At 43.1% G+C, this 25,330-nt stretch overlaps 1 protein-coding gene across 12 annotated transcripts in view; it reads left to right on the top strand.

Moving 5' to 3' along the window:
* MYBPC1 (myosin binding protein C1) overlaps nucleotides 1-25,330 on the top strand; it is a 120,850-nt gene that overhangs the window by 4,600 nt on the left and 90,920 nt on the right. For 11 of the 12 annotated variants that reach the window (XM_060245631.1, XM_060245632.1, XM_060245625.1 and 8 more), the window contains exons 2-3: nucleotides 20,334-20,366; nucleotides 25,122-25,160. In XM_060245631.1, the coding sequence (XP_060101614.1) occupies nucleotides 20,334-20,366; nucleotides 25,122-25,160 (72 nt within the window). The remainder of the gene's footprint in view (nucleotides 1-20,333; nucleotides 20,367-25,121; nucleotides 25,161-25,330) is intronic. The other variant, XM_060245630.1, reaches the window with a different exon arrangement.

The following is a 25,330-nucleotide window of genomic DNA, read 5'->3' as shown; positions in this document are numbered from 1 at the left end:
CCTGCCATAGCCACTCCCACTCCCAAATTTAATGTGTGCAACCACACACGCACATCTGCCCCTTGTGGCCTGACTATAATAATAAATAATAGTAATAATAAAAATACTACTAATAAATAAATAGCTGCTGTGAACTTCCCGGTAGCAAACTCTGTGGCATGATTCCAGCCATCTGAACAGCTGGGGCACACCATGCATGTACTGTGCATGTGCAAAAGCTGTGTGAATGTTCCTCTTAGTGCATGTATGGTCTGTGTCGGGCACCATCTGATTGCTACGGCATACCTCTTAACTGGGGCAACTTTTTAAAAGCTGAGAGACTACTGTGGCAAAATCCCTGTCTATGCACAGCCTATGTGGTGGTGAGGCCACCCTTTCTTAGAGGGACATGTCTCCTCTGATGTCACGGATATTTAACTTTGTGCTCAGATGCACACAGGTGTCCACTTCCAAATGCACTTCATTTTGAACCCTTGCCATAAACAGCATCCATGCATGGAGCTACTTGCTTGCTTGAAATACTTTTGGGTATGCATGCAGTTCTGGATTAAGGGCACAGATGCTGTTCTATCCTTCATCTATCATCTCATCAAAATGCAATTTGGCAAACGAAACTTGAGAGGTCACTGAAGTAATTGATTCCCAATATTTCTCCACAGGTCACCATTTCTCCTACTGCCCTCTTAACTTTTCCAGTAGGTCAAGAGCTAAACATTATTACTAGTCCCCCTCTATCTCCCTCTTTCTGTGAGTTAAGTGCCATCAATTCGGTTCTGACTTATGTCAACCCTATGAATTGATGACCTCCAAAACTTCCTATCATTGATAGTCCTGCTCAGGTCTTGTTGGGAGCCAGTTTGGTGTAGTGGTTAACCATGCAGACTCTTATCTGGGAGAACCGAGTCTGATTTCCCACTCCTCCACTTGCAGCTGCTGGAATGACCTTAGGTCAGCCATAGCTCTGGCAGGAGTTGCCCTTGAAAGGGCAGCTTCTGTGAGAGCCCCACCCACCTCACAGGGTGTATGTTGTGGGGGAGGATTATAAAGGAGATTGTGAGGTGCTCTGAGACTCTGAGATTCAGAGTCGAGGGTGGGATATAGATCCAATATCATCATTTTCATAATCATCTTCTTCATCACTGCTGCCAGATTAACTTAAATTAACTTAAATTATGTATTCTTAATTATTAACTGGTTTTTATAATGTTTAAATGCTTTTATTGTTGAATTTAAAGTTTTTATCTATTATTGTACATGTATAAAAGGTTGTTAGCCGCCCTGAGCCGCCTAGGTGGGGAGGGCGGGATACAAATAAAATTTATTATTATTATATTATTATTATCATCATCATCTTCTTCTCTAAGGGCCATGGCTTCCTTAAGCCAATCAGTCTCATGCTGCGTCTTCTTTTTTTTCCTGTTGCCTTCAACTTTTCCTAACTGATTCCAGGTTGGGAAATTCCTGGAGATTTGCGGGGGTGACCCTGGGGAGGCCATAAAGTGCACCCTCCAGGGTAGCCATTTTCTCCAAGGGAACAGATCTATATAGTTTGGATATCAGTTCTAATTCTGGGAGATCTCCAGGCCCCACCTGGAGCTTGGCAACCCTATGTGAGTGGGATCTCTGATCTTTGGATAGCAAGTGAATTCCTCAACACTGAGAGAGAATTCTGTGAAAGTAGCCATCCAGCAACACATGCACTCTGGCTAATGGAGTCTGATTCCTCCTTCATTCATTTAGAAAGCTTTCCCTCAGGGAAATGTCTACTGTTTGGAATGAGACAGCTGAATACAAAAAGAAGGAAAAGACTGAGGGAGCCTGTTGAGAAATCTCTCTAAGGTTGCAATCCATGCACATTTACTAGGAAGTAAAAACTGCCCCACACATTATTCAGAATGAACTAGCAAAGCATCAGAATTTGGCACTGTATAACTTCAGATGACTGACTTATAATATTATGATATATATTAGCCACAGTATATTGTTGGAACTCTTTGTCTGGGGCAAGTGATGCTCTGTATTCTTGCTGCTTAGGAGGGGCAACAGTGTGAGGGTTTCTAGTGTCCTGGTCCCACTAATGGACCTCCTGATGGCACTTGGGTTTTTTGGCCCCTGTGTGACTCGGTGACTTGGGGTGTGTGGTCTAGCTTCTGGTGACTTGGGGTGTGTGGTCTAATATGCAAATGAGTTTCTGCTGGGCTTTTTCTATTAAAAAAGCCCTGGTTAAGAAACTGTTGGTGGACACCAAGATCCAGATAACTCATAGTGCAGTATTCCCCATTACTATATATGGATGTGAAAGTTGGAGAATGAAGAAATCTCTCAGGAAGAAAACTGATTCCTTTGAAATGTGGTATTAGAGGAGAGTTTTACAGATATCGTGCACCACCAAAAAGACAAATAAGTGGGTTCTAGATCAAATCAAGCTTGAATTCTCTCTAGAAGTGAAAGCAACTAAGCTGAGACTATTGTACTTTGGTCATATCATGAAAAGACAAGAGTCACTGGAAAAGATAATAACGCTGGGGAAAGTTGAAGGCAGTAGGAAAAGATAAAGACCCAGCTTGAGATGGATGGACTCAATCAAGGAAGCCACAAGGGCCCTCAGTTTGCAAGGCCTGAGCAAGGCTGTCAATGACAGAATATTTGGGAGATTAATTCATAGGGTTGCTATAACCTGGAAGTGACTAGACAGCATGCCACACACACACAAACATACCTGTAGTGATATAGTCTAGATTTTTACCATGTACCACCTCATTCTGAATTACGCGTGAAATAACTCTAAACATTATTTTAATCAATCAGGCTGTTAAGAGTTTAGAAAATAATAGGAATTGAAGTTGACAGATACCTTTGCATTAATTTGCATCTCTGTAGAGCCAGAGTTCCAGAAACTGTGGGGTCTTCTGCACCTTTCAAGAGTTGTATAAAAGGGGAAATTGCACCAGGTTCAGCTTTTCCTGCAGCACTGTGATGGAAAAAGTGAAGTTCTGCTTTGTGTCCTGCTCCAGAAGCCATCTCAGGGTCTAGATTCGGTGACCCTAAAAAGATATATACCAAATGGAGTTTTCAAGAATATGTACTTGGAAGCTGGATCACATCTGCTATCCCCAACACTTGCACACCAGCTCGAAGTCTGCAGAGAGCCATGTGTGTAGTCCCAAAGCGGGGAGCAGAGTGAGACACAAATTCTGGTACCCTCGTTCACCCTGAAAGCAAGTCATGGGATATGCTTTGAAACAATGTTTGGGTTGTATAAGGAGGTTCCACTGGGAATTGTTAACCAGAGGAAGGGTCCTGATGTTCCACTCAATTGGCAGCAGCAACACTGCCAAAGCAGGGTCCTGATCATACATGCAGGATCTATGCATCTAAAGCTCTCTGCAGACATTCATGGCTTTCCTGTTCCCCTCTAGGTACATATACTGCATGCATTTCTGGACATCTGTAAGTTATTTGAGCAAAGATATTACTTTCCAACCACCAGAGAACCCCTTCAGATCTTTTATCCTCTAAGGCTCACTAGATACAGTCCACCGTTTGTTGTATGCTTGTTCCACTGCAACTAAAATTACAACAAAAAAAGTTTTAAATGACTGTGGAATTTTCAGGGTCCTTGTGCTAAATGCTGTGCATGAGGTTGTACACCAAAGGCTTCTCTGCTCATACTCCAGTCGAATGAATGGGACAATGTTCTTCATTTCAGTGCAGACAGGTTTATTGTTCTTCACAGGTGCCACCTTACTATGCAATCATGGCTACAAAGCTTGTCTCATCTTGCCTTTAAAAAAAAAAAAAGAGTCTTACACACCAGGGAGAAAGGTTTTAAAAACGCCCTGTATCTCCCTAGGGCATAGGAGGAACCTGCACATCCCCAGAGAAGGCAGTATGTATCCCTGCTGCCATCTATCTCTTTATTATTCCAACCTTTCTGTAAGGAGCTCAAAGAGGATGTGTGAAGGTCTCCTTTAGGCTGCCAGCTCTCGACTGGGAAATTTGGGGGGTGGGGCCTGAGGAGGGTAGGCATTGGGGAGGGAAGGACTTCAACGGAATATAATGTCACCTCCCAAAGCAGCCGTGTTCTCCAGGTGAACTGATCTGTTGCCTAGAGGTCAGTTGTAATCCCAGGAGATCTCCAGCCACCACCTGGAGGTTAGCAACCCTAGCTCTTCTCTCCTTTTTTTATCTTCACAACAGCCCTGCAAGATAGTCCGTCTGTGCAAGAACAACTGCCTTAAGAGTATTTAGTGAGTTTTATGGTTGATTGCAGCTTTCAGTCTCTTAACTCTTAACCACTACCCCACACTGGCTCTCTTATAATTAGTGATTAAAAATCTCTCTCTGATAAGACGGATACAGACCTGGTCTGTTCACCTCTCTGCTCTGCATAGATCCCATTGCAGAAGGAGCACTTGAAGTTGACTGTGAGGCAGCCTCTGCTACTTCCAAAGCTTATTTTCACATCTCACTCCCACTCTTCCTCCTGGGATATCAGATTAATTTTGACCTTCAACATCCGCCTCTTCAGTTTTTGCTTTGTAATCATTCTCCTTAGTGTAGTCAAAAACAAATAGGATTAACAACACACTAAGAAATAATCAGAGATGTCTTACATTTTGCCCCCCCCCAAGTTGGTCAAAGTAAGGCCAATGTAATCGCAAGCATCATTTTGAGGACCTCTCTATAGCACCCTACTCACAGGGCTCCCAGTAACTTGATGTTCCAGTGGCTCCTATGTCTATTTTTCACTGTGTAGCAAACTCTCCACAGTCCATATCACACTGCAAATAAAGGACTTTCTTTTTCAAATATAAGGCATCTATATCACTGCAAAAATAGCCTGACGCTTTGCAAGGAACTCTCCCAGCCCCACCCATGCCACTGTGTCGCAGTCTTCTTTCAACAGTGCTTTGTTGTAAAGCACAGGGCTGATATTTGAGAAGTGGAAGCCCAAAGTTCTGACAGGTGTGCAAAGCACGGCCTTCCGGATAGTGTGGTCTCCCAGGTTTTAATTGTTGAGAACCTTCAGGTGGAGCCTGGGAAACTCTTGGAATTACAAGTAATCGCCAGATGACATAGATCAGTCCCCCTGGAGAAAATGGCTGCTTTGGAGGGTGGACTCCATGAAATTATACCCAAAGACAGAGCTGAATTAAATCCTGTGGAGGCCCCTAGGCAGTTGAAATCTCAGGCCTCACAAATTATCTCAGAGTCAGAGTGCCTGCCCTGCTGCCTGCAGCCTGCAGGCACCTTCTCAAAAGCCCCTTGGACAAAGCTACGGGGGAGAAGCAGAGACAGGAAAACTTTCCAACAATGCCAGCAGCAGCCGCACCAGGCAAATCAGGCAAAGAGCAGCTCAGTTGCTGGCTGCATGTGCAGGCTGGAAGGGCTGCAAGCAGGGGGGAAACCAGGGGAGGGGAGGAGCCGGCCCAGGGCCCTAAAGGCATGTGGGCCCATAGGCTAGTGCCTACTTGGCCTAATTGTTAATCTGGCCCTGCCCAAAGAGGTCTCTCTCCTTTCCAAACCCTGCCCTCCCCAGGCTCCAAACTGCCATTTCCCAATCCAGAGTTGGCAGCCCTTAGGGTTGTCAAGTCCAATTCACGAAATATCTGGGGACTTTGGGGGTGGAGCCAGGAGACTTTGGGGGTGGAGCCAGGAGCAAGGGTGTGACAAGCATATTTGAGTTCTGGCCATCACATTTAAAGAGGCCACAAACCTTTTCAATGCCTTCCCTCCACTGGAAATAATGAAGGAAGGGGCACCTTCTTTGAGGGCTCATAGCATTGGACCCCCTGATCCAATCTTTTGGAAACCTGGGGGGTGTTTTGAAGAGAGGGGTTGGATGCTAAGATGAAAATGTGGTGCCTCTAACTCAAAAAAACAGCCCCCCCCCAGAGCCCCAGATGCCCACAGCTCAATTCATTATTTTCTATGGGCATAAGTCTCCAAAGGGAATAACAGTGTTCCCAGCAGACATTTCCCTCCCTCCCCCCTCTTTCTGATGACCCTGAAGTGGGGAGAAGATCTCCAAACCAAGGGATTGGCAGCCCTAGCAGCCCTCTCTTCAATCTACTTCCTTCTGAACCCAAAGAGTATGGTTGTCATTTCTGGCTTGAGAAATTCCTAATTGTTTGTCATTCTTCTTGTTTAGTATTGTTTTTACCGCCACAAGCGCCATGTAAAATTCACTTGGTGCTTTGCACAAAAGGATATTTGGGGATGGTGCTTGGAGAGGACAGAGTTTGGGGAGAGAAGGGAACTGTTTCGGTTTCAGTTTATTTCAATTTATATCCCGCCCTTCCCACCGAAGTGGCTCAGGGCGGCTCACAACATATAAAATCTATCATAGAGTTTGGTTTTAAAAATACATCATTTGCAACAATTTAAAACAGTAAAATAGAAAACATACTGAGATGTGGCCATAGAGCCAAAGCAGCCACTTCTTGCAGGACAGCTCACCTCTGTATTCTGATGATCAGATGTAATTCCAAGAGAAAGGCAGGCCTCCCCCTGAGGCTGATAACATTAGCAAAGAGGCAGTTTTGAAGTAAGCATTTGTTTATCCGTTGAATACGTTAGAATTATCCCATAGCAGTTGCCATGATTTCCTACGCAGTGCTACAGATATCATCACCAAGCTCTCACTTCATTTTATTTACATTAGTCTGCCTTTCTCACATGAAGTGAAGGAATATTACACATAATGAGTCAGTACAATTAACAAAATGGAACATTCAATAACCATCAGGATTTTAGAACTCAGGAACCACCAGAAATAACCAAAGTCGATAACTGCAGCCTAAAAGCAATTACGTTCTTTCCAGAGAGGGAATGTTTTTATTTTTAGAAAGAAGTTGCCTTTCGCAATAGAATAGGCAGGATACAGATATGAGGGGGTGGGGACACCCTTCAATAAAAACACTAGTTTTCAGTACACTAGAGGGCGCTCTGTATACACAGAGCAGCTACTCACATAGGCTGCCTTTCCCTCCACCTGTTGTACAGAAAGGTAATAGAGACCCAGCTAAGTCTTTCCCTTCGTGATGCCTAAATATATTGCTTAAAGTTTATATTCAAGTAATGGATTGCACTATCCTCGTGCTTTACTGTAATCTAATTGAACTGTCCCATTTTAAATGTTAAGATCTATGTTTTATTTATAAATTATGTAGTTATTGTTGATCAACAGCAACAATATCCTAGTTGCATCATGCGGTGAGATGATTAGAAAAGATAAATCACCCCACTGGCTAACAATGATCCTAGGAGATTTATGCACAGTGTAGCAAAATAATCAGGTACAGCAAGGCCTTGGAAATATTAGATTGAAATAAACAAAAGCAGGTTTGAAAAAGAGGAGAGAAGCAAAATTAAATCATTCTTCAATGGAAGCCAAATTCAGAATATTTGGGAGGGAGGGAAATAATAATTTACTTTCAAATATTTACACTCTTGATGTTTTGAGGTTGCTTGCACAATAGACAGATTAGTATTTTTCATTTCTGCCTGACCTGTCAAGCATGTGGGTTCAATGACGAGTCGAAGTTGATACAAAGACTACGTTTATTGATAGACCGATACTTTGGCTAGAGCCATTGCTTGAGAAGAATGAAACCGATACATTGATACACAACTTTTAAGGCACACTTCAAAGGGATTCCAAAGGGAGGGGGGAGCAGGGGAGCGTTCACACATAGAATATCAAAACTACATACATTCTCAGGGCGTTATCAGGCATTCAGCCTTGCAATGCCCAGATGGCTCATCCTCCCAGAGGAGAATTCATAGGAAGGTGCTGATTGCTTTGTTCCCTCTAATTAAGCAGTCATAAAGCGGGAGGAAAGCCAGGAAAGAATAATAAACTAACAACATTTGGTTCTCTGGGATCTTTCCCAGGTCTGCTTCTAGTCAGGCCCTGAACCCATCAGTTATTGATCAGAATTAGCCATGCTTGACATGACCAAACAAACTTGCTTGTTCAAATGCTTATGTTTTTGTGTACTGATACACCATTTCCATTAAAGAAGCCACAGCCCCATGAAAGCTCAGGTGTGATGCTTTGGAGAGCCATGATTACATATTTCCAATTTTTTAAAAAAATACGGCAACTATGTGCCCTGGTTCAGATTGGTACTAGAGGGAGAGGAAAGGAAAGCAGCATTCATTTCGTCTATTCACAACTGGCATAATAGTAGTGGTGGTATAGTGATTAAGAGCGGTGGACTGTAATCTGGAGAACCAGGTTTGATTTTCCACTCCTCCACATGCAGCTGCTGGATGACCTTGGGCCATTCACTAGTTCTCTCAAAGCAGTTCTCTCAAGAGGAGTTCTCTGAGAGCTCTCTCAGTCCCACCTACCTCACAGGGTGTCTGTTGTAGGGAGAGACAGGGAAGGAGATTGTAAGCTACTTTGAGACGCCGAGTGAACAGTGAGGTATAAATGCAATTATTCTTCTTGTACTATAAACCTGGCCAACCAAACTTGGCCACATAATTCTCAACACAGCCCCATCAGTGTATCTAAATCTGAAGACTGAGGCCACGTATAGATCAGACAGAAAAGCCCCAGGACTGCAGGAAAAAATGAAATCCTTTATATATATATATATATATATATATGGGGGGGAACCCCTCAAATTATAGAAGTGCCTGTAGCATTAAGAAATGAATGCCATCTCAGTATCTGTTGTGACTTTTGCAAGGGAACCATGACAATATTGCTAGCCTTCAAGCCCTGGTTTCTGTCAGCAAAAGGTAGGGAAGAGATGGGGCTATTTTGACCTTTGAGGGAGACCAAACCTACCAGCAAGCACTAGGCAACCTACTATCACTTGACTTATACAGCTTTCCCAGGCCTGGCTACTTGCTGCTATTCAACAGTAGCCCTCCCCCTCCCAAAACCAGTATGATGTAATGATCAGAGTTTCAGATTAGGATCTGGGAGACCCAGGTTTGAATTTCCACACTGCTATAGTGCTCACTGGTTGACCATGGGCCACAGGGTTGCTTTAAAGATGAAAGGGGGAAGAGGAGAATGATGAAGGCCACTTTGGCTCCCCATTTTGGGAAAAAGAGGTATAAATGAAGTAAATAAATAATAAGTATAGTTGAAAAATGAGGAACAGTAAAAGGATGGCTTGTTGGTGTGTGAGAAGGAGAAAAGAAAGCAGGGAATGATGAGAATATGGGGGCTGCCAGGAAGAGGATAAAAGGAAATAGTGTGGAGAAAGATATACAGGGGAGAGTGAGGTGCACCCTGCAAATTCTTGAGGTTCCCCATGCCATAACCGGGTCCAGCTGGGAGGCTAACACTGTGCAACTGGGCTCATCCTGCCAGCTGTCAACACTGGGCAACCCTATGAGACACAATGGGCTCAGCCTGACCGAACATAGTTTTCCCAGGAAGAAGCTGAAAAGAGAAGAGAAGGATGGAAAGGTGATGACAGGGTGGTAGAGGTAGGTTGGTGAGTCAGTGGGAAGGAGACAAGGAAGCAAGCAAAGGGCAGAGGCTATATAGGGACTTTTAGGGACAAGAAAGAAGAAAGAAAATAAGATGGCTCCCACTAGTCCTTGTAGTAGGGTTACCAATCCCCAGCTGGGAGCAGGGGATCTCCAGGTTTGGAAGCCCTCCTCCCATTTCAGGGTTATCAGAAAGCAGGGGATGGGGAAAATGTCTGCTGGGCACTCCAATATACCCTATGGAGACTGGTCCCCATAGGATATAATGGAAAATCAATTCATGGGGCTCGGGGGGGGCTGTTTTTGAGGTAGAACCGCCAAATTTTCAGCATAGCATCTGGAAAAGGAGAATCAAGGCACAAGGGAGCAGAATGGTTTGCTGCATTTGATGGTCAGATATATTGTAACCAATCATATTTGAAGAGGGCTTGTACCTCATTAGCGAAATACATGCTTTGTGGGCAGAAGATCTTAGGCTCATTCTCTGGTATCTTCTGTAAAAGAAGCTCAGGTGTATGGGAAGGACACCTCTCCCACATGGACTTGAGACCGAGGAGAAGTTAGAACCACTGTGATCAGCGCAGACAGTTGTGAGCTAGATGGACCAATGCATCTTCTTACGTGACATTAGACGATTTACATGCAGGCCAAGTAGGAGCCTGGGGGAGTAGATGGCTAATATTGCACAATGGTATTCCAAGGAAGATTTAGAAGGAGGTAGCCAGAGCTAAAGTGAAAGTACTGATAGTGGTTGTGTTACAGCAAAGCATGTTAGAGATGTTATTGTATGGCTCCATTTCTCCTGATTGCCTGGAGAAACTTTGTATGGGAAAACATATTGAAAAGGAGAATATTACTTAGTTCTTTCTTTATTTACAATATTTCTATGTCACCTCTTCAGAATCCTGCCCAAGGCAGCTTAACAATAACGCTGCCCATAAACTGGAAGAAGACAATTAAAAAGGTGATGCAATAATCTCCAGTTGGGGTTCATTCTAATCGGGGTTCAGTCTTGAAGACTGTAACTCGCATGTGACATTTAGAAGGGAATGGGTATGCTAGTGCAGCTGAGACCCTTTTATCATCGCAGTGTCTGGTTTTGGTTGTGACATTTCAAAAAGAAAGCAAAACAAACTTGCAGGTGAGCTGAGGCTGTCCCAGTTTTGATTTTTTGTTTTCTTTTGTGTGACTTTGTGCAAAGCACCAAGTGAATTTTAAATGGTGCTTGTGGTGGTAATAATGATTGTACTAATGTTTACGGCTAGATTAATAATACTTACCGCCACTGTTAGTTTAGGAATGTTTTAATTACTGATTGGTTTTAATGTGATTTTAATGTTTTATTATTGTATTGTTCATTTTAAACGTTGTAAGCCGCCCTGAGCCTGCTTCGGCGGGGGAGGGCGGGATATAAATAAAATTTTACATTACATTACAATAACAATACTAAGCAAGAAGAAGATGAACAATCAGGAGTAAGTATTCTCACAGGAAAAGTTAAAGGCTGGTTTTTGTTGAACCTAGAACAAAGAGCCCAGGCTAGTCAGATCTCAGAAGCTAAGCAGGGTTCGGCCTAGTTAGTATTTGGATGGATGACCACCAAGGAATTCCAGAGATTCTATGCAGAGGCAGGCTATGGCAAACCACTTCTGAATGTCTCTTGCCTTGAAAACCCTACAGGGTCACCATAAGTGAACTGACTCGATGGCAAAAAGAGGAGGGGAAAGAACATACAGGAGGCGAGTTACAGTAACTGTCAAATAGCTAGAAAGCTGCAATAAAGAATAAAGATGCACTATTTCAATGCAATTTCAATTTCTGTGTTCTTGAGTAAGAAGAACTTGCTCAGGCAGTCTTAGCAGGGATGTAAATGCAAAGATTAAGCTTTTTCTGTTTCCCTGGGAGACTTCCTATACTCATATATTACAGATTGGAATAGTTTAGTAAAAAAGCTAGAACAACTATATGTTTCAATATTATCCTAAGGATCAAACCAGAAAGGATTAACAGATGTTATACAATAAATTTATTTGGGCTTTTTAAAAAGGCTTTTAAACATCTATCAAGAATCATACATGAACCTTTACACACATTTTAAAATTTGGATAAAATTGCCTATGGCAGTTCTAATGTTGGACAAAGGTACACTGTCAAATAGCTGATGCATGTACACTGGTCAATAGCTCATACTGCCCTATTCCACACAGCATACCTAAATAAAATGGCAATGATTTTTAGGGGAAAGATCCTGGCTTACTGAATTTAGCAGTTTGATTCTTGGGGAACAGCAGGAAATGTTGTAGGGGCAGGTTTTTTCTCTAGAACATGGGAACTAGAAGCTACAAAACTTCACAGACGCTGAAAAACACACTTTCAGTCCATGTTCAGAGCATTTTGACACTTATTTGCAAGTTGATTTTGCAATTTCACATGTAAAATCCAGTTGCAAAGTGCATTGAAGGTGGATTGAAAGTGTATTATTGAGAATGTCTGAAAGCACCTTATTAAAAACTCTCTTTCATTCCACCATGCTATTATTTCATATATAATATGTTGTCTGTTCAACCATTTTCTATTTTTACACTTAGACTTTCCTGGCTAGAGCTTTATTGACGTTTTACCAACTTTGGCAGCTGAAGAGGTCTATCATGATTCAATGAGGAAAATTTCCCTCCCATGGTGGAATGCTCCGTCAGGCATTCAGGCATAAGGATTTGCTCCTGAGTAAAGCTCTTCACAGCTCCTAGCCAGAGAGCCTTATAAGGCAGCTAACAGTAGGGAATGGCATCTGGGGACTCCATGGGGCATGCCACACCAGGCCAGAGCAGAATAGCTGGGGCAGTTGCAGCACGGGGGGTTCTTGGCAGACAAGCCCATCCGGAAAGTGAACAGCAGTGCCATCTCTAGGTTTTTACATGGGTAGGGCTTGAGAAAGAGGGCAAGGTGAATTGCTCCTTCAGTGCACTCTTGTTGCTGCTCACTCAAAGAGGCCACCACCTATATTTGCCAATAGGCTTGGAGAAAAATGCCCTGTCCTTTTGATAGAGGCTTAATGATAGGGGTTGCCAATCACTGAGTGAGGCCTGAAGTTCTTCTGGAATTATAACTGATGGTCTCCAGACTAAAGAGGTCAATTCGGCGGAGGGGGGGAATGGTGGATTGAGAGGGTGGACTGAATCTATGGTCTATCATAGATTCTAGGCAAAATCCTTGCCTAAAGCTCCCCTTCCTGAGGCATCACCTCCAAATCCCAAGGAACTTCTCAGATTAGAATTGGCAGCCCTCTTAATGTCTGGAAATGGGCAGTTGAAACTTTCCATGACATGGAGGTAAATAACATCACCTGGTAAAATAAGTCTCTATGAAGGGGGCAGGAGATCTTCCTGCAGGCCTTTTGGTAGTCCTAGTAGTGGTACTAGGTAGGCTTTCTAACTCATTGGGTTGCCAGTTGCTTGCTGGAAAAAAATGTCCTGTCCCTTCTATTGGAGGCTTAAGGGCAGGTCATTTATCAGGTGAAGCCATGAAAAGTTTTCCACACCATGAAAAAAATTCCACATATTAAGCTTCTATTAAAGGGGCGGGGAATTTTTAACCAGCTCTGTTAGCAGTAGGGTTGCCGAGTCCCCCCTGGCCTCTGGTAGGGGACTTCTTTGCACACGCATTGCGTGTGCAGTGCAATTACATCGCTTGGAAATGACATCATCATGCTGGCGATGTTGCACACCGGTTGTTCTGGGTGTTTGCAGGAAAACTATGGTTTTCCCAGACGCTCTAGTAATTGGAAGGAAAACTCACAGAGTTTTCCCAGAAATGCCCAAAGCAGCCCATGCATGACTTCACTAGCATAATGGCGTCACTTCTGAGTGATGTCATCATGCAGGCAACATTGGGCAGGGTTTCCCCCGCTGGCCCACTGTGGACCGGCAGGTTGGGGACCCCCAAAGTGGTTGACCCCCACTCGACCTGGGAGCTTGGCAGCCCTATAATAACCTTGATGTTTCCCTCAGATCCCTTTAGTCCTCCACAGGGCTTCTTTTTTCTGTTTTACTATTTTCCTCTGATTTTGTCACATCTTTGTAGATTCTTCACCTGGAGGGTAGTCTCTCAGTTCAACCCCTCCTGGTTGATTCCCCAAATGTAACCTTCAGTCATGGGAAAGGCAGTAAAGACAGCAAACATCAATGTTTATTTCTAAAAAAAAATACCACAAACATAAATTACAACATATCATGTCAGTAAAAAAGTCTGTTTTTTTCCTTTTCCTGGTGCACCACTTGGTTATTTCTTGAAGAGGTCATAGTGTTTTTAAGAACACAAGACTAATGCCAACTGTTACTCTTCCTTTCTTCCAAGCAGGCAGTAATTGTAGAGAAATAGCAGGACCAGGAGATTGGCAGTGGTTAGGATCCAGGGATCTGTGATCTTGCTACCTGTGGGGATCTGGGCCTTGGCAGGGACCCTGTGAGGCCATCCCCAGATGCCAGACTTGGCTAATAGTCTTTTTAAGTTTTGGGTAACGGGTGTTGTTACATGTGTTCTTTTAAAACTGGGTTTCCTCAGAAGGACAGCCAGGGGCCATTCACAGTTGGTAGACTGTAATTAATGTCAGATGCAATTTGACAGAAGAGCCCAGTTGCTGCTATAGCTGATATTTGGCTAGGTTCCAGCTAGAGTCCTTTCCACAGTAATTCCCTCCTTTTGGAACTCAGCTACAGTTTTAACTAACTCCATTAACCAGAGACAGGCTCTATTTTTAAAATTTTTGTTCTTGTTAAATCACTGGCCCATTTCAGTTTTCACAGAAATTATCTTTTTTGAAAGCCTTTCTATTATCTAGATTGGCACAGCTAAGAGGATGGTTTTGACAAAGAGAGTGTTAAATCCAGTTCCCATCACCTCAAAAATATCATAAAAGTATAAAAGGTCCTGAAAAGTAGTATTGTTCTGATCTGGATAGCCCAGGCTAGCCCTAGTGTTGCCAATCCCCAGGTGGGGGCAGAGGATCCCTTGGTTTGGAGGCCTCTCCCCACTTCAGGGTCATCAGAAAGCGGTGGGGGGGAGGGAAATGACTGTTGGGCACTACATGATTCCCTATGGAGACTGATTCCCATAGGGTATAAAGAAGAATTGATCTGTGGGTATCTGGGGCTCAGGGGGGGCTGTTGTTTAGATAGAGGCACCAAATTTGTAGCATAGCATCCAATGCCTCTCCTCAAAAGACCCTCCAAGTTTCAAAAAGTGACATCATTGTGCTGGTGACGTCATGTGCCGGCCGCTCTGGGTGTTTCCAGGAAAACTCCATGGGCGTTTTCGCACTCACGTTCAGCCGGCGCGACCCCCCTCTTCACCGCACAGGATCTGTGCAGATTTCGCACTAAATGCCACGGAGCAGCCTTTTGCGCCGGAAACTCCCGTCGCAAAAGCCGCGCAAACGGAAACTGCTTTTTGGCGGTTTACGTTTGAGCGGCTTTTGCGCCGGGAGTTTCCGGCGCAAAAGGCTGCTCTGCGGCATTTAGTGCGAAATCCGCGCAGATCCTGCGCGGTGAAGAGGGGGGTCGCGCCGGCTGAAGGTGAGTGCGAAAACGCCCCATGAGTTTTCCTCCCAATTGCTAGAGTGTCCAGGAAAACCATAGAGTTTCCACGGAAACACTCAGAGTGGCCAGTAATGGAATTTTTGCCATCAAGTCACAGTTTATGGCCACCTTGTGGAGTTTTCAAGGGTTCAAAAGTGTCTTTCCATTGCCTGCCTCTGCATTGAGCTGCATAAAAATTTCTTCGGATGCCTCTGTTTATGAAATATACTCTGACAGATCTAGACCGATTCCCCACTAGACTTGTCCCAGTCTCACGCTCCTCTTCTCTGCGGGGCTTCCGTCCAATTTCGTACAAGTTGCTGTGAGGTTGCGACTCATTTTGCCTCTTTCCCGTAGCAAGCAGAAACCAGTTTTTAGAGGATCTTGCTTGCTGCAGGAAAGAGGTGGAACAAGTTGCAACCTTGCGGCAGCTTGTACAAAATTAAACAGAAGTCTTGTGGAGAAGAGAAGCGTGAGACCAGGACAAGGCTAGTGGGGAATCAGTTCTAATCTCCATGAACATTTTAATCCCCCCTTTTTTGTAAACCTAGTAACCACTATCTTTTGTGGTTTTATTAATTTTCCAGAATAGTTAATGGAACCTTCATATTCAGAGGCAGTGTACAAAACCATGGGTACCAGAAAATAAGGATAACTTGTTAGGGGATGGATGGCCATCAAATTCATGCTCTGCTCATGAATAGAGGCATCAGGTTAGCTCTTACTGAAAACACAGTGCTGGCGTTGATGGACCTTGGTCTGATCCAGCAAGGCAGTTCTATGTTTTTATTTTCACTTGTCCTGAGACAAGGCTTCTTGCTTTTATCAAGTCTTTCTTGCTTCTTGGAATTCTCATGCTGTATAGGTCAAGGTCAGATTCTGAACTAGCCAGACATTTGATAGAAGACATTTTTATCTGGCTAATCTGTCAACTACGACCCTTTTTAGAATAGCAAGAATTGGGCACTAGAATCCATATAGACTGGTCATCTATGCATGCCACTGGTAAGCAATGTGATTGACTGCTGAAAAGCAAGTTGAAAAGTTCTAAATAAATAAATAAATGGGCAAGAAGAGGTCACACACAGTTCATAACTTGCCTAAGGATGAGATCATCATGGCTTAAGCAAAACAAAGATTTGGGGGAACTACAGAGGGAAAATGTGTAAACTGCTGACATATTTGGATAGCAACATAAAACACTAATAATGAACAGGAAATGGGGTATCTATTCTTCCCCTATAGTTACTTCCACGTTTATTGTAAAAAATCCTGGCCTTAGCAACACATTCATAGTTGAATGTGCTGGGTATGGATTTTGCCACTAAAATTCATGTAAGTGCAGTCAAGTTTAAAAAGCAAAATGTGAATCAGCTGAACATAGGGCTGCCAAGCCCCTGGTCCGGGTGGGGGTTTCCTCACCCAGAATACTCCCAACCTGTCAGCCTCTCTAGAAGCTCTATCGTTTTCCAGGGAAGCTCTATCGTTTTCCTGGATGCTCCATCCATTTGGGAGGGAAAACTCTATGGTGCAATAGAGTCACTTCCGGGTGACATCATTGCATCGCGCTTGCTAAAGTCCCCCGCAGGAGAGCTGAGGGGACTTGGCAACCCTAGCTGTACATAAAATCACCATAGCCTAGGACAAAGAATTCCAGCTTGCTAGTAATGACTCATGCAATGGGTTCCCTCAATGGGCATAATAGGGGCTGGCTACTTTTCCCCACCAGAGAATGCCCTGACCTGGATGGCCCTGCTTAATTTGATCTCAACAGATCTTGGGAGCCAAGCAAGGTTAGCCTCTGATAATTTCTTTGCTTAAAAACCTACCTGGTGTCTTTAAGTTTGTAATCTTTTAAAAATTAATCAAAATGTTTATCTGAAAACTTAACTAGTATTAAGGTGTTGAACACCTTTGTTACAAGGACCAGATCTGACATAAAATGTCACTTTGTCAAGCCAGGCCATGTGTGCCATAAAATGTAATGCCAAGTACTGGGGATATAAACTTTATAAAGAACTAGAGCTGCCAAGCTCCTGCCGGGGCAGGGGATCCCTTGGTCTGGAGGGCCCCAACTCACCAGCAGGGAGCAGGCTGCTGGGGGGATCCCTGCCCCTGAAGAGCCCTATTGCCTTGCACCATCCCCGGCATGATGATGTCACCTGGAATTGAAATTATCACACTGGGGATGCTCTAGGACTCACAGTAAAATTCTATGGTACCATAGAGTTTTATTGCAAGTCCTAGAGCATCCCTGGCACAACATCCCCAGGGTGATTATGTCACTTCCGGGTGACATCACACCGTGCGTGCAAAGCATTCATGAGAGAAAAGTTCCCCACCCCAACAGCAGAGGGACTTGGCAACCCTATAAAGTACACAGGCAAACCCAATTAAGGATATTATTTCTTACGCAAAATACAAACAAAAGCAATTGATTCCTAGCAGTGAAAGCAATTTCTTTACTGGAGAGCCCACAAAAGCCCAAATAAATGTATTTAATCATATGCAAGACTAGTTTTCCCCCCCAAGGGATACCATAAAAGGGGGAGTACTTTATATTTCCATACATATCAGTGCTTGTAGACTGGATAAGAGCCCTGGGCAGGCTGGTTCTGCCCCCCTGGACCTTCTGTTTGACACCCCTGCCCTACAGGGTCTCCATAAGTCAGCTGTGACTTGATGGCATTTTCCGCCACCATTAAGTGAATGCCCTCCTGGTAGAGTTGCCGGGTCCCAACAACACGCTTTCCAGGAGTGGAGAGGAGTGCTGCAACATGTCCATGTCACCTGGAAGTGACATAGGCATGTTGGGGACATCAGATGGCAATGCTTTGGTTTGGGGGCAAAACTATGGTAGAACTGGTTACAAATAATAGGCTTTTGCCCAAAAACCGGATTGTCACCTCCTGATATCCCTACTTCACTTCTGAGTTATGTAGGCACATAACGGTTAATTCTGGCTTCTCAGAGGTAAGAGGGGTTCATTTGAGGAGGAGGGGAGCACCCAAAAGCAGGGAACCCCTGCCTCAACCAGGAGGCCCAGCAACCCAACTCCTGGGCATGGTCTATAGTCACATATTCCTTTGCATATTCCTGGTTTATAGTCACACATTCCTTGAATATGGAAAAAGCCCTGCCCCTGCCTAAGAGAAGAAGGTAATTTGTACAAGTGCTAACCACACTGATCCATTTTGGTTTTATTTATATTATCCCATCCTTCCTCCACCAAGCTTAGGTTGATATACATGACTTGTGTTGCAAACCCTTCCCCCCAGCACCACCCCTGTGAGGTAGATGTGAGATAGAGATAGGATTAAGACCTCCCAGTAAACTTTGTGGCTATGCAGGAATGAGCTTGGATCACCTCTAGGTGGGGCCTGGAGACTTCCCAGAATTACATCTAATCTCAGAGAACACTAGGGTTGCCAAATCCCCAGCTTCCTGTAGCGGGGGACTTTTGTGCATGCGCAAAGTGCGCATGGGATGCAATGACATCACCCAGAAATGATGTCATCAAAATGACAGCGCGCATGCGAGCCAATCTAGGCATTTCCAGGTAAAAACTCTATGGTAACTATTTATCATAGAGTTTCCCCTCCCAAATGGCTAGAGCTTCTGGGAAAACCATAGAGTTTCCTGGAAACGCCTAGACCGGCTCCGCATGTGTGCTGCCATTTTGATGATGTTACTTCTGGGTGATGTCGTCGTGCCAGCGACATAGGGGGAGGTTCCTCTCGCCAGCTCAGTGTGGGCTGGCAGGTTGGGAACCTCCCAGGCGGAGGAATCCCCGCCCAGACCAGGGATTTGGCAGCCCTAGAGAACACGGATCAGTTCCCCTGGCGAAAATGGATGCTTTAGAAGGTGGACTCACTCTATGGCATTATACTCTGCTGAGGTCCCTCCCTATTCTAAACCCAGCCTCTCAAAGGCTCCATGCCAATATCTCCAGGACTTTCCCAACCTGGACCTGGCAACCATTGTTCAAACCTAACAGTACAGTCCTAACAAGGATTAAAGTGAATGTGCTTAGAATTGTGTAACTCTTTTTAGGTTGCTCTTTATTTCGATTGCACCCCATTATACCATGCTGACATTGCCCTTGAATTTTGACTCCAAGTTCTAGGGTTTTTCAGCCTCTAGGTGGGTGAAGATCTCCCACTTTTACAACTGATTTCCAGCTGGCAGAGATCAGCCCCCTTGGAGAAAATACACAAGCAATTAAACAATGGCAACACAATATAAGCAAAGATGCAAAAAACAAAACCTATTGTGTCAAGAAACAATTGACAACTTCCAAAAATTAATACATTGTATTATAGGAAATATCCAGACCGAATACCATTATACAGACATTATATATGTGTGTTGTCACATTTGGTTTTAGAGTTGGCTTATGAAGAAGCTGTAAAGGCAGCAGAACGCAATTCAAACCGGTGGTTGTGTGAAGGAAAGAATTTCTCCTTTGAAGCTGACGCCATGGAAGGACTCCGTTTGAACTTTACACTTGAGTCTTAGTACTCCTTACAGACTGTATGAAGATTGTTTCGGAGTCATCCTTTGATACTGTTTATAAGGGATTGTTCTTTGTTCTTTAATGTCTGTATAATGGTATTCAGTCTGGATATTTTCTATAATACAATGTATTAATTTTTGGAAGTTGTCAATTGTTTCTTGACACAATAGGTTTTGTTTTTTGCACCCTTGGAGAAAATGGCTGCTTTGGAGGGTGGACTCTATGGCACTGTACCATGCTGAGGTCCCTCCTCTCTCCAAACCCTGCCCTCCTAAATCCACCCCCAAAGTCTCCAGGTATTTTCCAACATGGACCTAGCAACCCTAGTTCCTATATGATCCTCCCCACCCTTTCCTATCATGCCAAATATTCCAAAACTTTTATTCATTGCCAATAATTAGGAAGAACCCATTTACCCATGAGTTGGGATGTCAGATGAGCAGGCAAACTGGCATTCTTTTTTTTTTTTTAACAGAAAGCTAACATCACTAGCACAGTTGAGAATATCCATAGTCACAATGTGAGTACACAAAATTGAAATTTTACTAATATTATTTCCCCAGAATTCATTAGCATTATAATAAGTCTGGCCAAATGAAGGAGACGAGTTGATTTCTAGTGTGTAAAGTAAAGTTCACTGTTACCTTTCCATACTTCCTCTTCACATGACATTTATTTAAAATCCTAAATTTGCTTTGCTCTCCCAACTGTATTCTGGAGCATGTGGTATCAATATTTATTTATATTAGCATCTAAAAGTGCTTTCCTCCTATCTCTTTCAGATGAAATGGAAGCAGAGAATGCGCCTGCATCAGGTTAGTCAAGCAGTTATATGCTTTGATGAATAGTGTAGTATTGCATAGGTGATGGTTTCGCTTGTATCTGCAGAGCAAGATTAAACTTGTTTCATGGCTTCCTCCCAAAAGCCCTGAGAACTATAGTTTTGTAGGCATGTTAAGAATCCTGTCTGGCAACCATAAAGTTCTTAGGGCTGTTGGGGATCAAGAGGACTGTACTGGAGGGCATTTGATCTAATGCTGTTTGGACATAAGAAAGTTGAAACCATCCTGGCTAAAAAGAAGCCTCATTATTTCTGTGGAAAGTCTGTCATGTCCTCCTGCCTGCACATAGTAGTTGATGAAAAGGTAAAGTAAGGACCAAACTCGATGTTATGGTGTCCATGGGTCAGACCTGTGGATACCATAATGTTTACTTTGAGTCTAATACATAAACAAGCACACAAAAATGGATTCTGTAGTAATGCACGCTAATAAGGCATCTGAACTGAAAATTCACCAGATTTCAAATATTTGCGCATTTCTATTTTCTACTCTATATATTTTTAAAATCTTCCATTAAACTTTGTACAGCTCTAATACTATAGCAATGTATCATTACAATGCATGTGTAACATGTCTGGGTACAGTTTATACAGTAAATTAACTAATCCCTACAGAATTAAGCAAAACTTAAATTCTTAGGAAATATGATCAGACTGCATGAGAATTCTTGTAATGTACAGTTCCATCTTTTTTAAAAAAATCATTCACAATATTGTTATACCTTTATTCCATAATTCCATCTCCATGGTGACTAACAACAATTTAAAATACAATTCAAAATATGAAAGAAATTAAAATAAAAAACAGCAAAATGATGTCCTCTATAAAAAAAAAACTTATGTAAATAAAACAGATTTAATGTCACAATTGGGACTTTTTTTTCTGGGGAATGCAGTGGAACAGAGTTCCAGAACCACTTTGTAGAAACAAAATTTCCAAAAAATGTTTAAAAGTTTGTGAGGGGCACTTGCGTGTTTCTCCTTCATTTCCCTCATGAGAGTTCTAGCACCTCTTTTTCCAGGGGAAAAAAAAGAAAAAGCCCTGGGACTCACACTAAGATGTAGAGATGCCAAGTGAATATCTGTGGGGATACCATTACATAGCCTGAGTACCACCACTGAAGAAACCCCACAAGAGATACTGGTCTAAGTGAGGGCATCTAGGTCAGGGGCTCAGTTAACCTCATCTAAGGAGCAGCTTAACAGGATGACTCTCAATTACCCAGATTCCAGGACACTCCCAGCTTAGTAGACCAACACCAACAATTCAGACTGTGCCTAGAAATTAACAGGAAACCAAAAAAGGTCTTTTGAAGTAATGGATTCAGATAATATGTTTGCCACTTGGCTGCCATATCCTTTACATTCTGAACTCTCTGAAATATTTGACACTGTACAACAATATCTGACACTATTCAGCCTATACCCTGCCCTTTATAGCCCAGGCTAGATCAATCTTGTCAGGGCTTGGAAGCAAATCAGGGTCAGCTTTGTTCAGTATTTGGATGGGGCACCAGACCCCCAAGGAAGTCCAGGGCTGTGATGCAGGGGAAGGGACCAGCTCTTGCCATATAAATCCCATCAGGGGTCGCCGTAAGTTTGCTGTGATTTGACAGCAGAAAAACAAAAAACAATTCTGGCTACTGTTACTTTAACTATTTTGATCTGGAAATGTGACATTAAGGCAACCTTGTGTTCCTAACTCATGAGAACAGTCTTCTGAACTTCAGAGAACAAGAAAATAAATCCACTTCAGACACTGTCATGCTTGTCACAATGAGTCAGTGAATACTTAATACAATGGATAATCCATTTTTGTGTCCACTATCCAGGGCACTGTTTAAAAACCACAGTTTAGGTCTCTAAATTCATTTTAAAAAGGCACCAACGCTGTAGGATTCCTTCCAAAATAATAACTTTATAATTATGAAATGCACTGCATTAGAAATAGATCATTACGAATTAAATAATGTTAGGGAAAAGGTGGAGCTTACAATTGGTTAATTTAGGAATGTCCTCTTTCTTTCCGTTAATAGTATATCAGCTTTTACAAACTGAAGGGGATGTGTCAACTTGAGTAGGAAGTGGCTTTCCAGAGTCTTCTGTTTTTAATTCAGAGCTTTGAGCTTACAATTGCCCTTCACCAATAGTCCTTGAGCCCAGCTTACTTGCTTGCCTCCAGGAGGTGGCAGACTGGCCATTTAACTTACAGGAAAGCAGAGCCAAGCACCAATAGCTCTACCAGCACCACAGGGTCCATTTGGCTCACAGCCACTTCAGCAATGATTCACATCAGCTCTGTGATCGCTTCTTCCTGCATTACCACTGGTAGAAGATGAAGCAGTGGGTTTACTGAGGGCTATCATTGACACTATTGGCTGGGCCTTAGTGGTAGGGCTGGGTTAAAGTGTCTCAGGGGATGGTCAGCTAGGCTTGCTCAAGGACCATTTTAACTCCCCGTCTATCCTCCTCCATATCACATAAATGTAGGATGGTGGTGGAAATTGCTGTCAAGTTAAAGCTGACATGATGATCTCATAGGGTTTTCAAGGCAAGAGGCGAACAAAGGTGGTTTGTCATGGGCACAGAGTGATAAGCTGCAGTACTGCAGTCCAAGCTCTGCTCACAACCTGAGTTCAGTTCTAGCAGAAGCTGGGTTCAGGTAGCCAGCCAAGGTTGAGCCAGCCTTCCATCCTTCCAAGGTCAGTAAAATGAGTACCCAGCTTGCTGGGGGTAAAGTGTAGCTGACTGAGGAAGGCAATGGCAAACCACCGCACAGCAAAAAAAAGTATGCCAAAAAAACGTTGTGATGTGACGTCACCCCATGGGCCAGTAATGACTCAGTGCTTGCACAGGGGACTACCTTTACCTTTTACTTCTTCATAGCAAATCTGGGCTTCCTTGCTGGCCTCCCATCTAAGTACTAACCAGCTGATTTTGCTAAGCTTCTGAGTTCTGACAAGATCAGGGTAGCCTGGACCCTTCAGGTCAGGGCAAGGATAGGATACCTTGGACCAATTTAGGAGGATATCTTCTGGAACAATGGTCCAAGGCATTTCATCAAAGGCTCCTATAAGGGTAAGGATTATTTACCTCAAGTCTCAGCTGGTCTTTTGGCATGCTGTAGGGAGAACCAGTTATTCCACTACCTGTAACAAAACTATCCTGCCGCATCAGAAGCATGCTGAGGTAAAAGCAGGACTATATTCAACATCTTTTTTAAAACCCCCAAACACTTCTGAAAATGAAAGGCTGTAGATTCTGACATCCCCATTTACAAAAAAAAAAAAAAAGGGAGGGGAAACTGTTAACAGTATTATATAAACTAGTACAAGTTTCTTCAGTATATAGAATACATGAAGCATTCCCTGGTTAAAACCAGTGTAATGTAGTGTTTACAATGTCACCATAGGACTGGACGCACCCAAGTTCAAATCCCAGCTCTGCTGTCAAGCTCACTAGAGAACCCTGGGCCATTCATTCTTTCTCAGCCTAATCTAACCAGCCTCACAGGGTTGTTGTGAGCATAAAATGGGAAAGACAAATTTATGTAAGCTTCCATTAGTTCCTTGGAGGAACTAATTAGTGGGCAGTTCCATGAACCGAATATCCATTTAACTTATTCCATGCTCATCTGTGTTTAAAGCTCAACTTAGAATACACCATCAAAGTCCACCATCAGCCCATGGCCTGACCCAAATGAGGGGTTGGGCTGTCAACTAGAATTAAGCTCTGAAGGCATTTAAATGCCATTGGAACCCACCTCCACATCGGGCCAGCCCAACTGAGCTCTGAGGGTAAGCTCCAAAGGCCTATAAAGGGGGACCCAACTCAGAAGTAAGCTCTGAGGGCATTTAAATGGCTCCAGAGCTCACTCAGGTTGGGCCATGGGCCTTAAATGCCTTCGGAGCACACCTCTAGGTGGAGCTCCACAAACTTCCCGAAGCACAAAACGGTTCATGCAATGGAGAAGTTCATGATTCAGGGGTTCGTGAAAACCTTGAACCACAAACCTTCCTGAACCTCCAGTTTACAAGTTCATGCTCACCCCAGTGGCTATATATTTTTAATATATAATGGACATTATTTATTCCCACTATTTCCAAGTTACTCTAACCCTGTTGTTTTTCCATGATAAATATGTGACTAATTGAGTTTCTTTGGTGCGAAGCAGCCACAGATACAAACATTGCACTTCGTTCGGAATAATTTCATATCCCTGGAAATTTTTTGCCTTAATCACATATTTATCATGGACTTCAGAGGATCAGGAACTATGAGTTGTTTTAGGGTTGACCAATTGGACTTTTGTTGTTACAACAAGAGAATCAGAGACTTGTATAGTTTTAATTTCAAACTTTGTTTACGAATTGTGCTTAAGTCATTACAATAATAATACAATATCAACACAATTAATGCTGAGTGCTTTATGTGGTACGTGATATTCTTTTTGGGTTTGCTCACCCTGGACCATGTTCCTTGTGTTTTGTTGCTAACAAAACTCAGCGGCTTACCATTTTGTTCACAATTCCATTTATATGTCCCATTTTTGTTAACAATCTAACTTTGGCAGCCCCTAGCAATTCATGCTTTGGGGCATATCAGCCGCTATGCTGGTGCAACATTAAAAAATGTTTATGTTAAGCCAGCATGGCAGGCAGGTATGCCTGCGCAAATGTTTATGATCAGGGTGTTTTCTCTCAAAAATGTGCTTCTACTTCCTATGCAGAAAATAAACCTCAGGAAGGTGAAAATGTACCGGCAAAAGGTGAGTGAAATTGTGCTATGAAATCTAGACATGGATAAAATATTAGTAGATGCTATAGCAGTAGATTGTTTGCATTTCCTATTTTTTCTTTCCCCCATTTTTTTCTCCTTTTCCTCCTCTGGCAGCCTTTCATTCGATTACTTTTTAATAGCTCAATTTAGTGCAACTTT

The sequence above is a fragment of the Heteronotia binoei genome, chromosome 8, assembly GCF_032191835.1.
Source record: "Heteronotia binoei isolate CCM8104 ecotype False Entrance Well chromosome 8, APGP_CSIRO_Hbin_v1, whole genome shotgun sequence".
NCBI classification, from domain to species: domain Eukaryota; kingdom Metazoa; phylum Chordata; class Lepidosauria; order Squamata; family Gekkonidae; genus Heteronotia; species Heteronotia binoei.
Note: the sequence above shows the minus strand (reverse complement) of the source record. Positions and strands in the feature narration are given on the sequence as shown.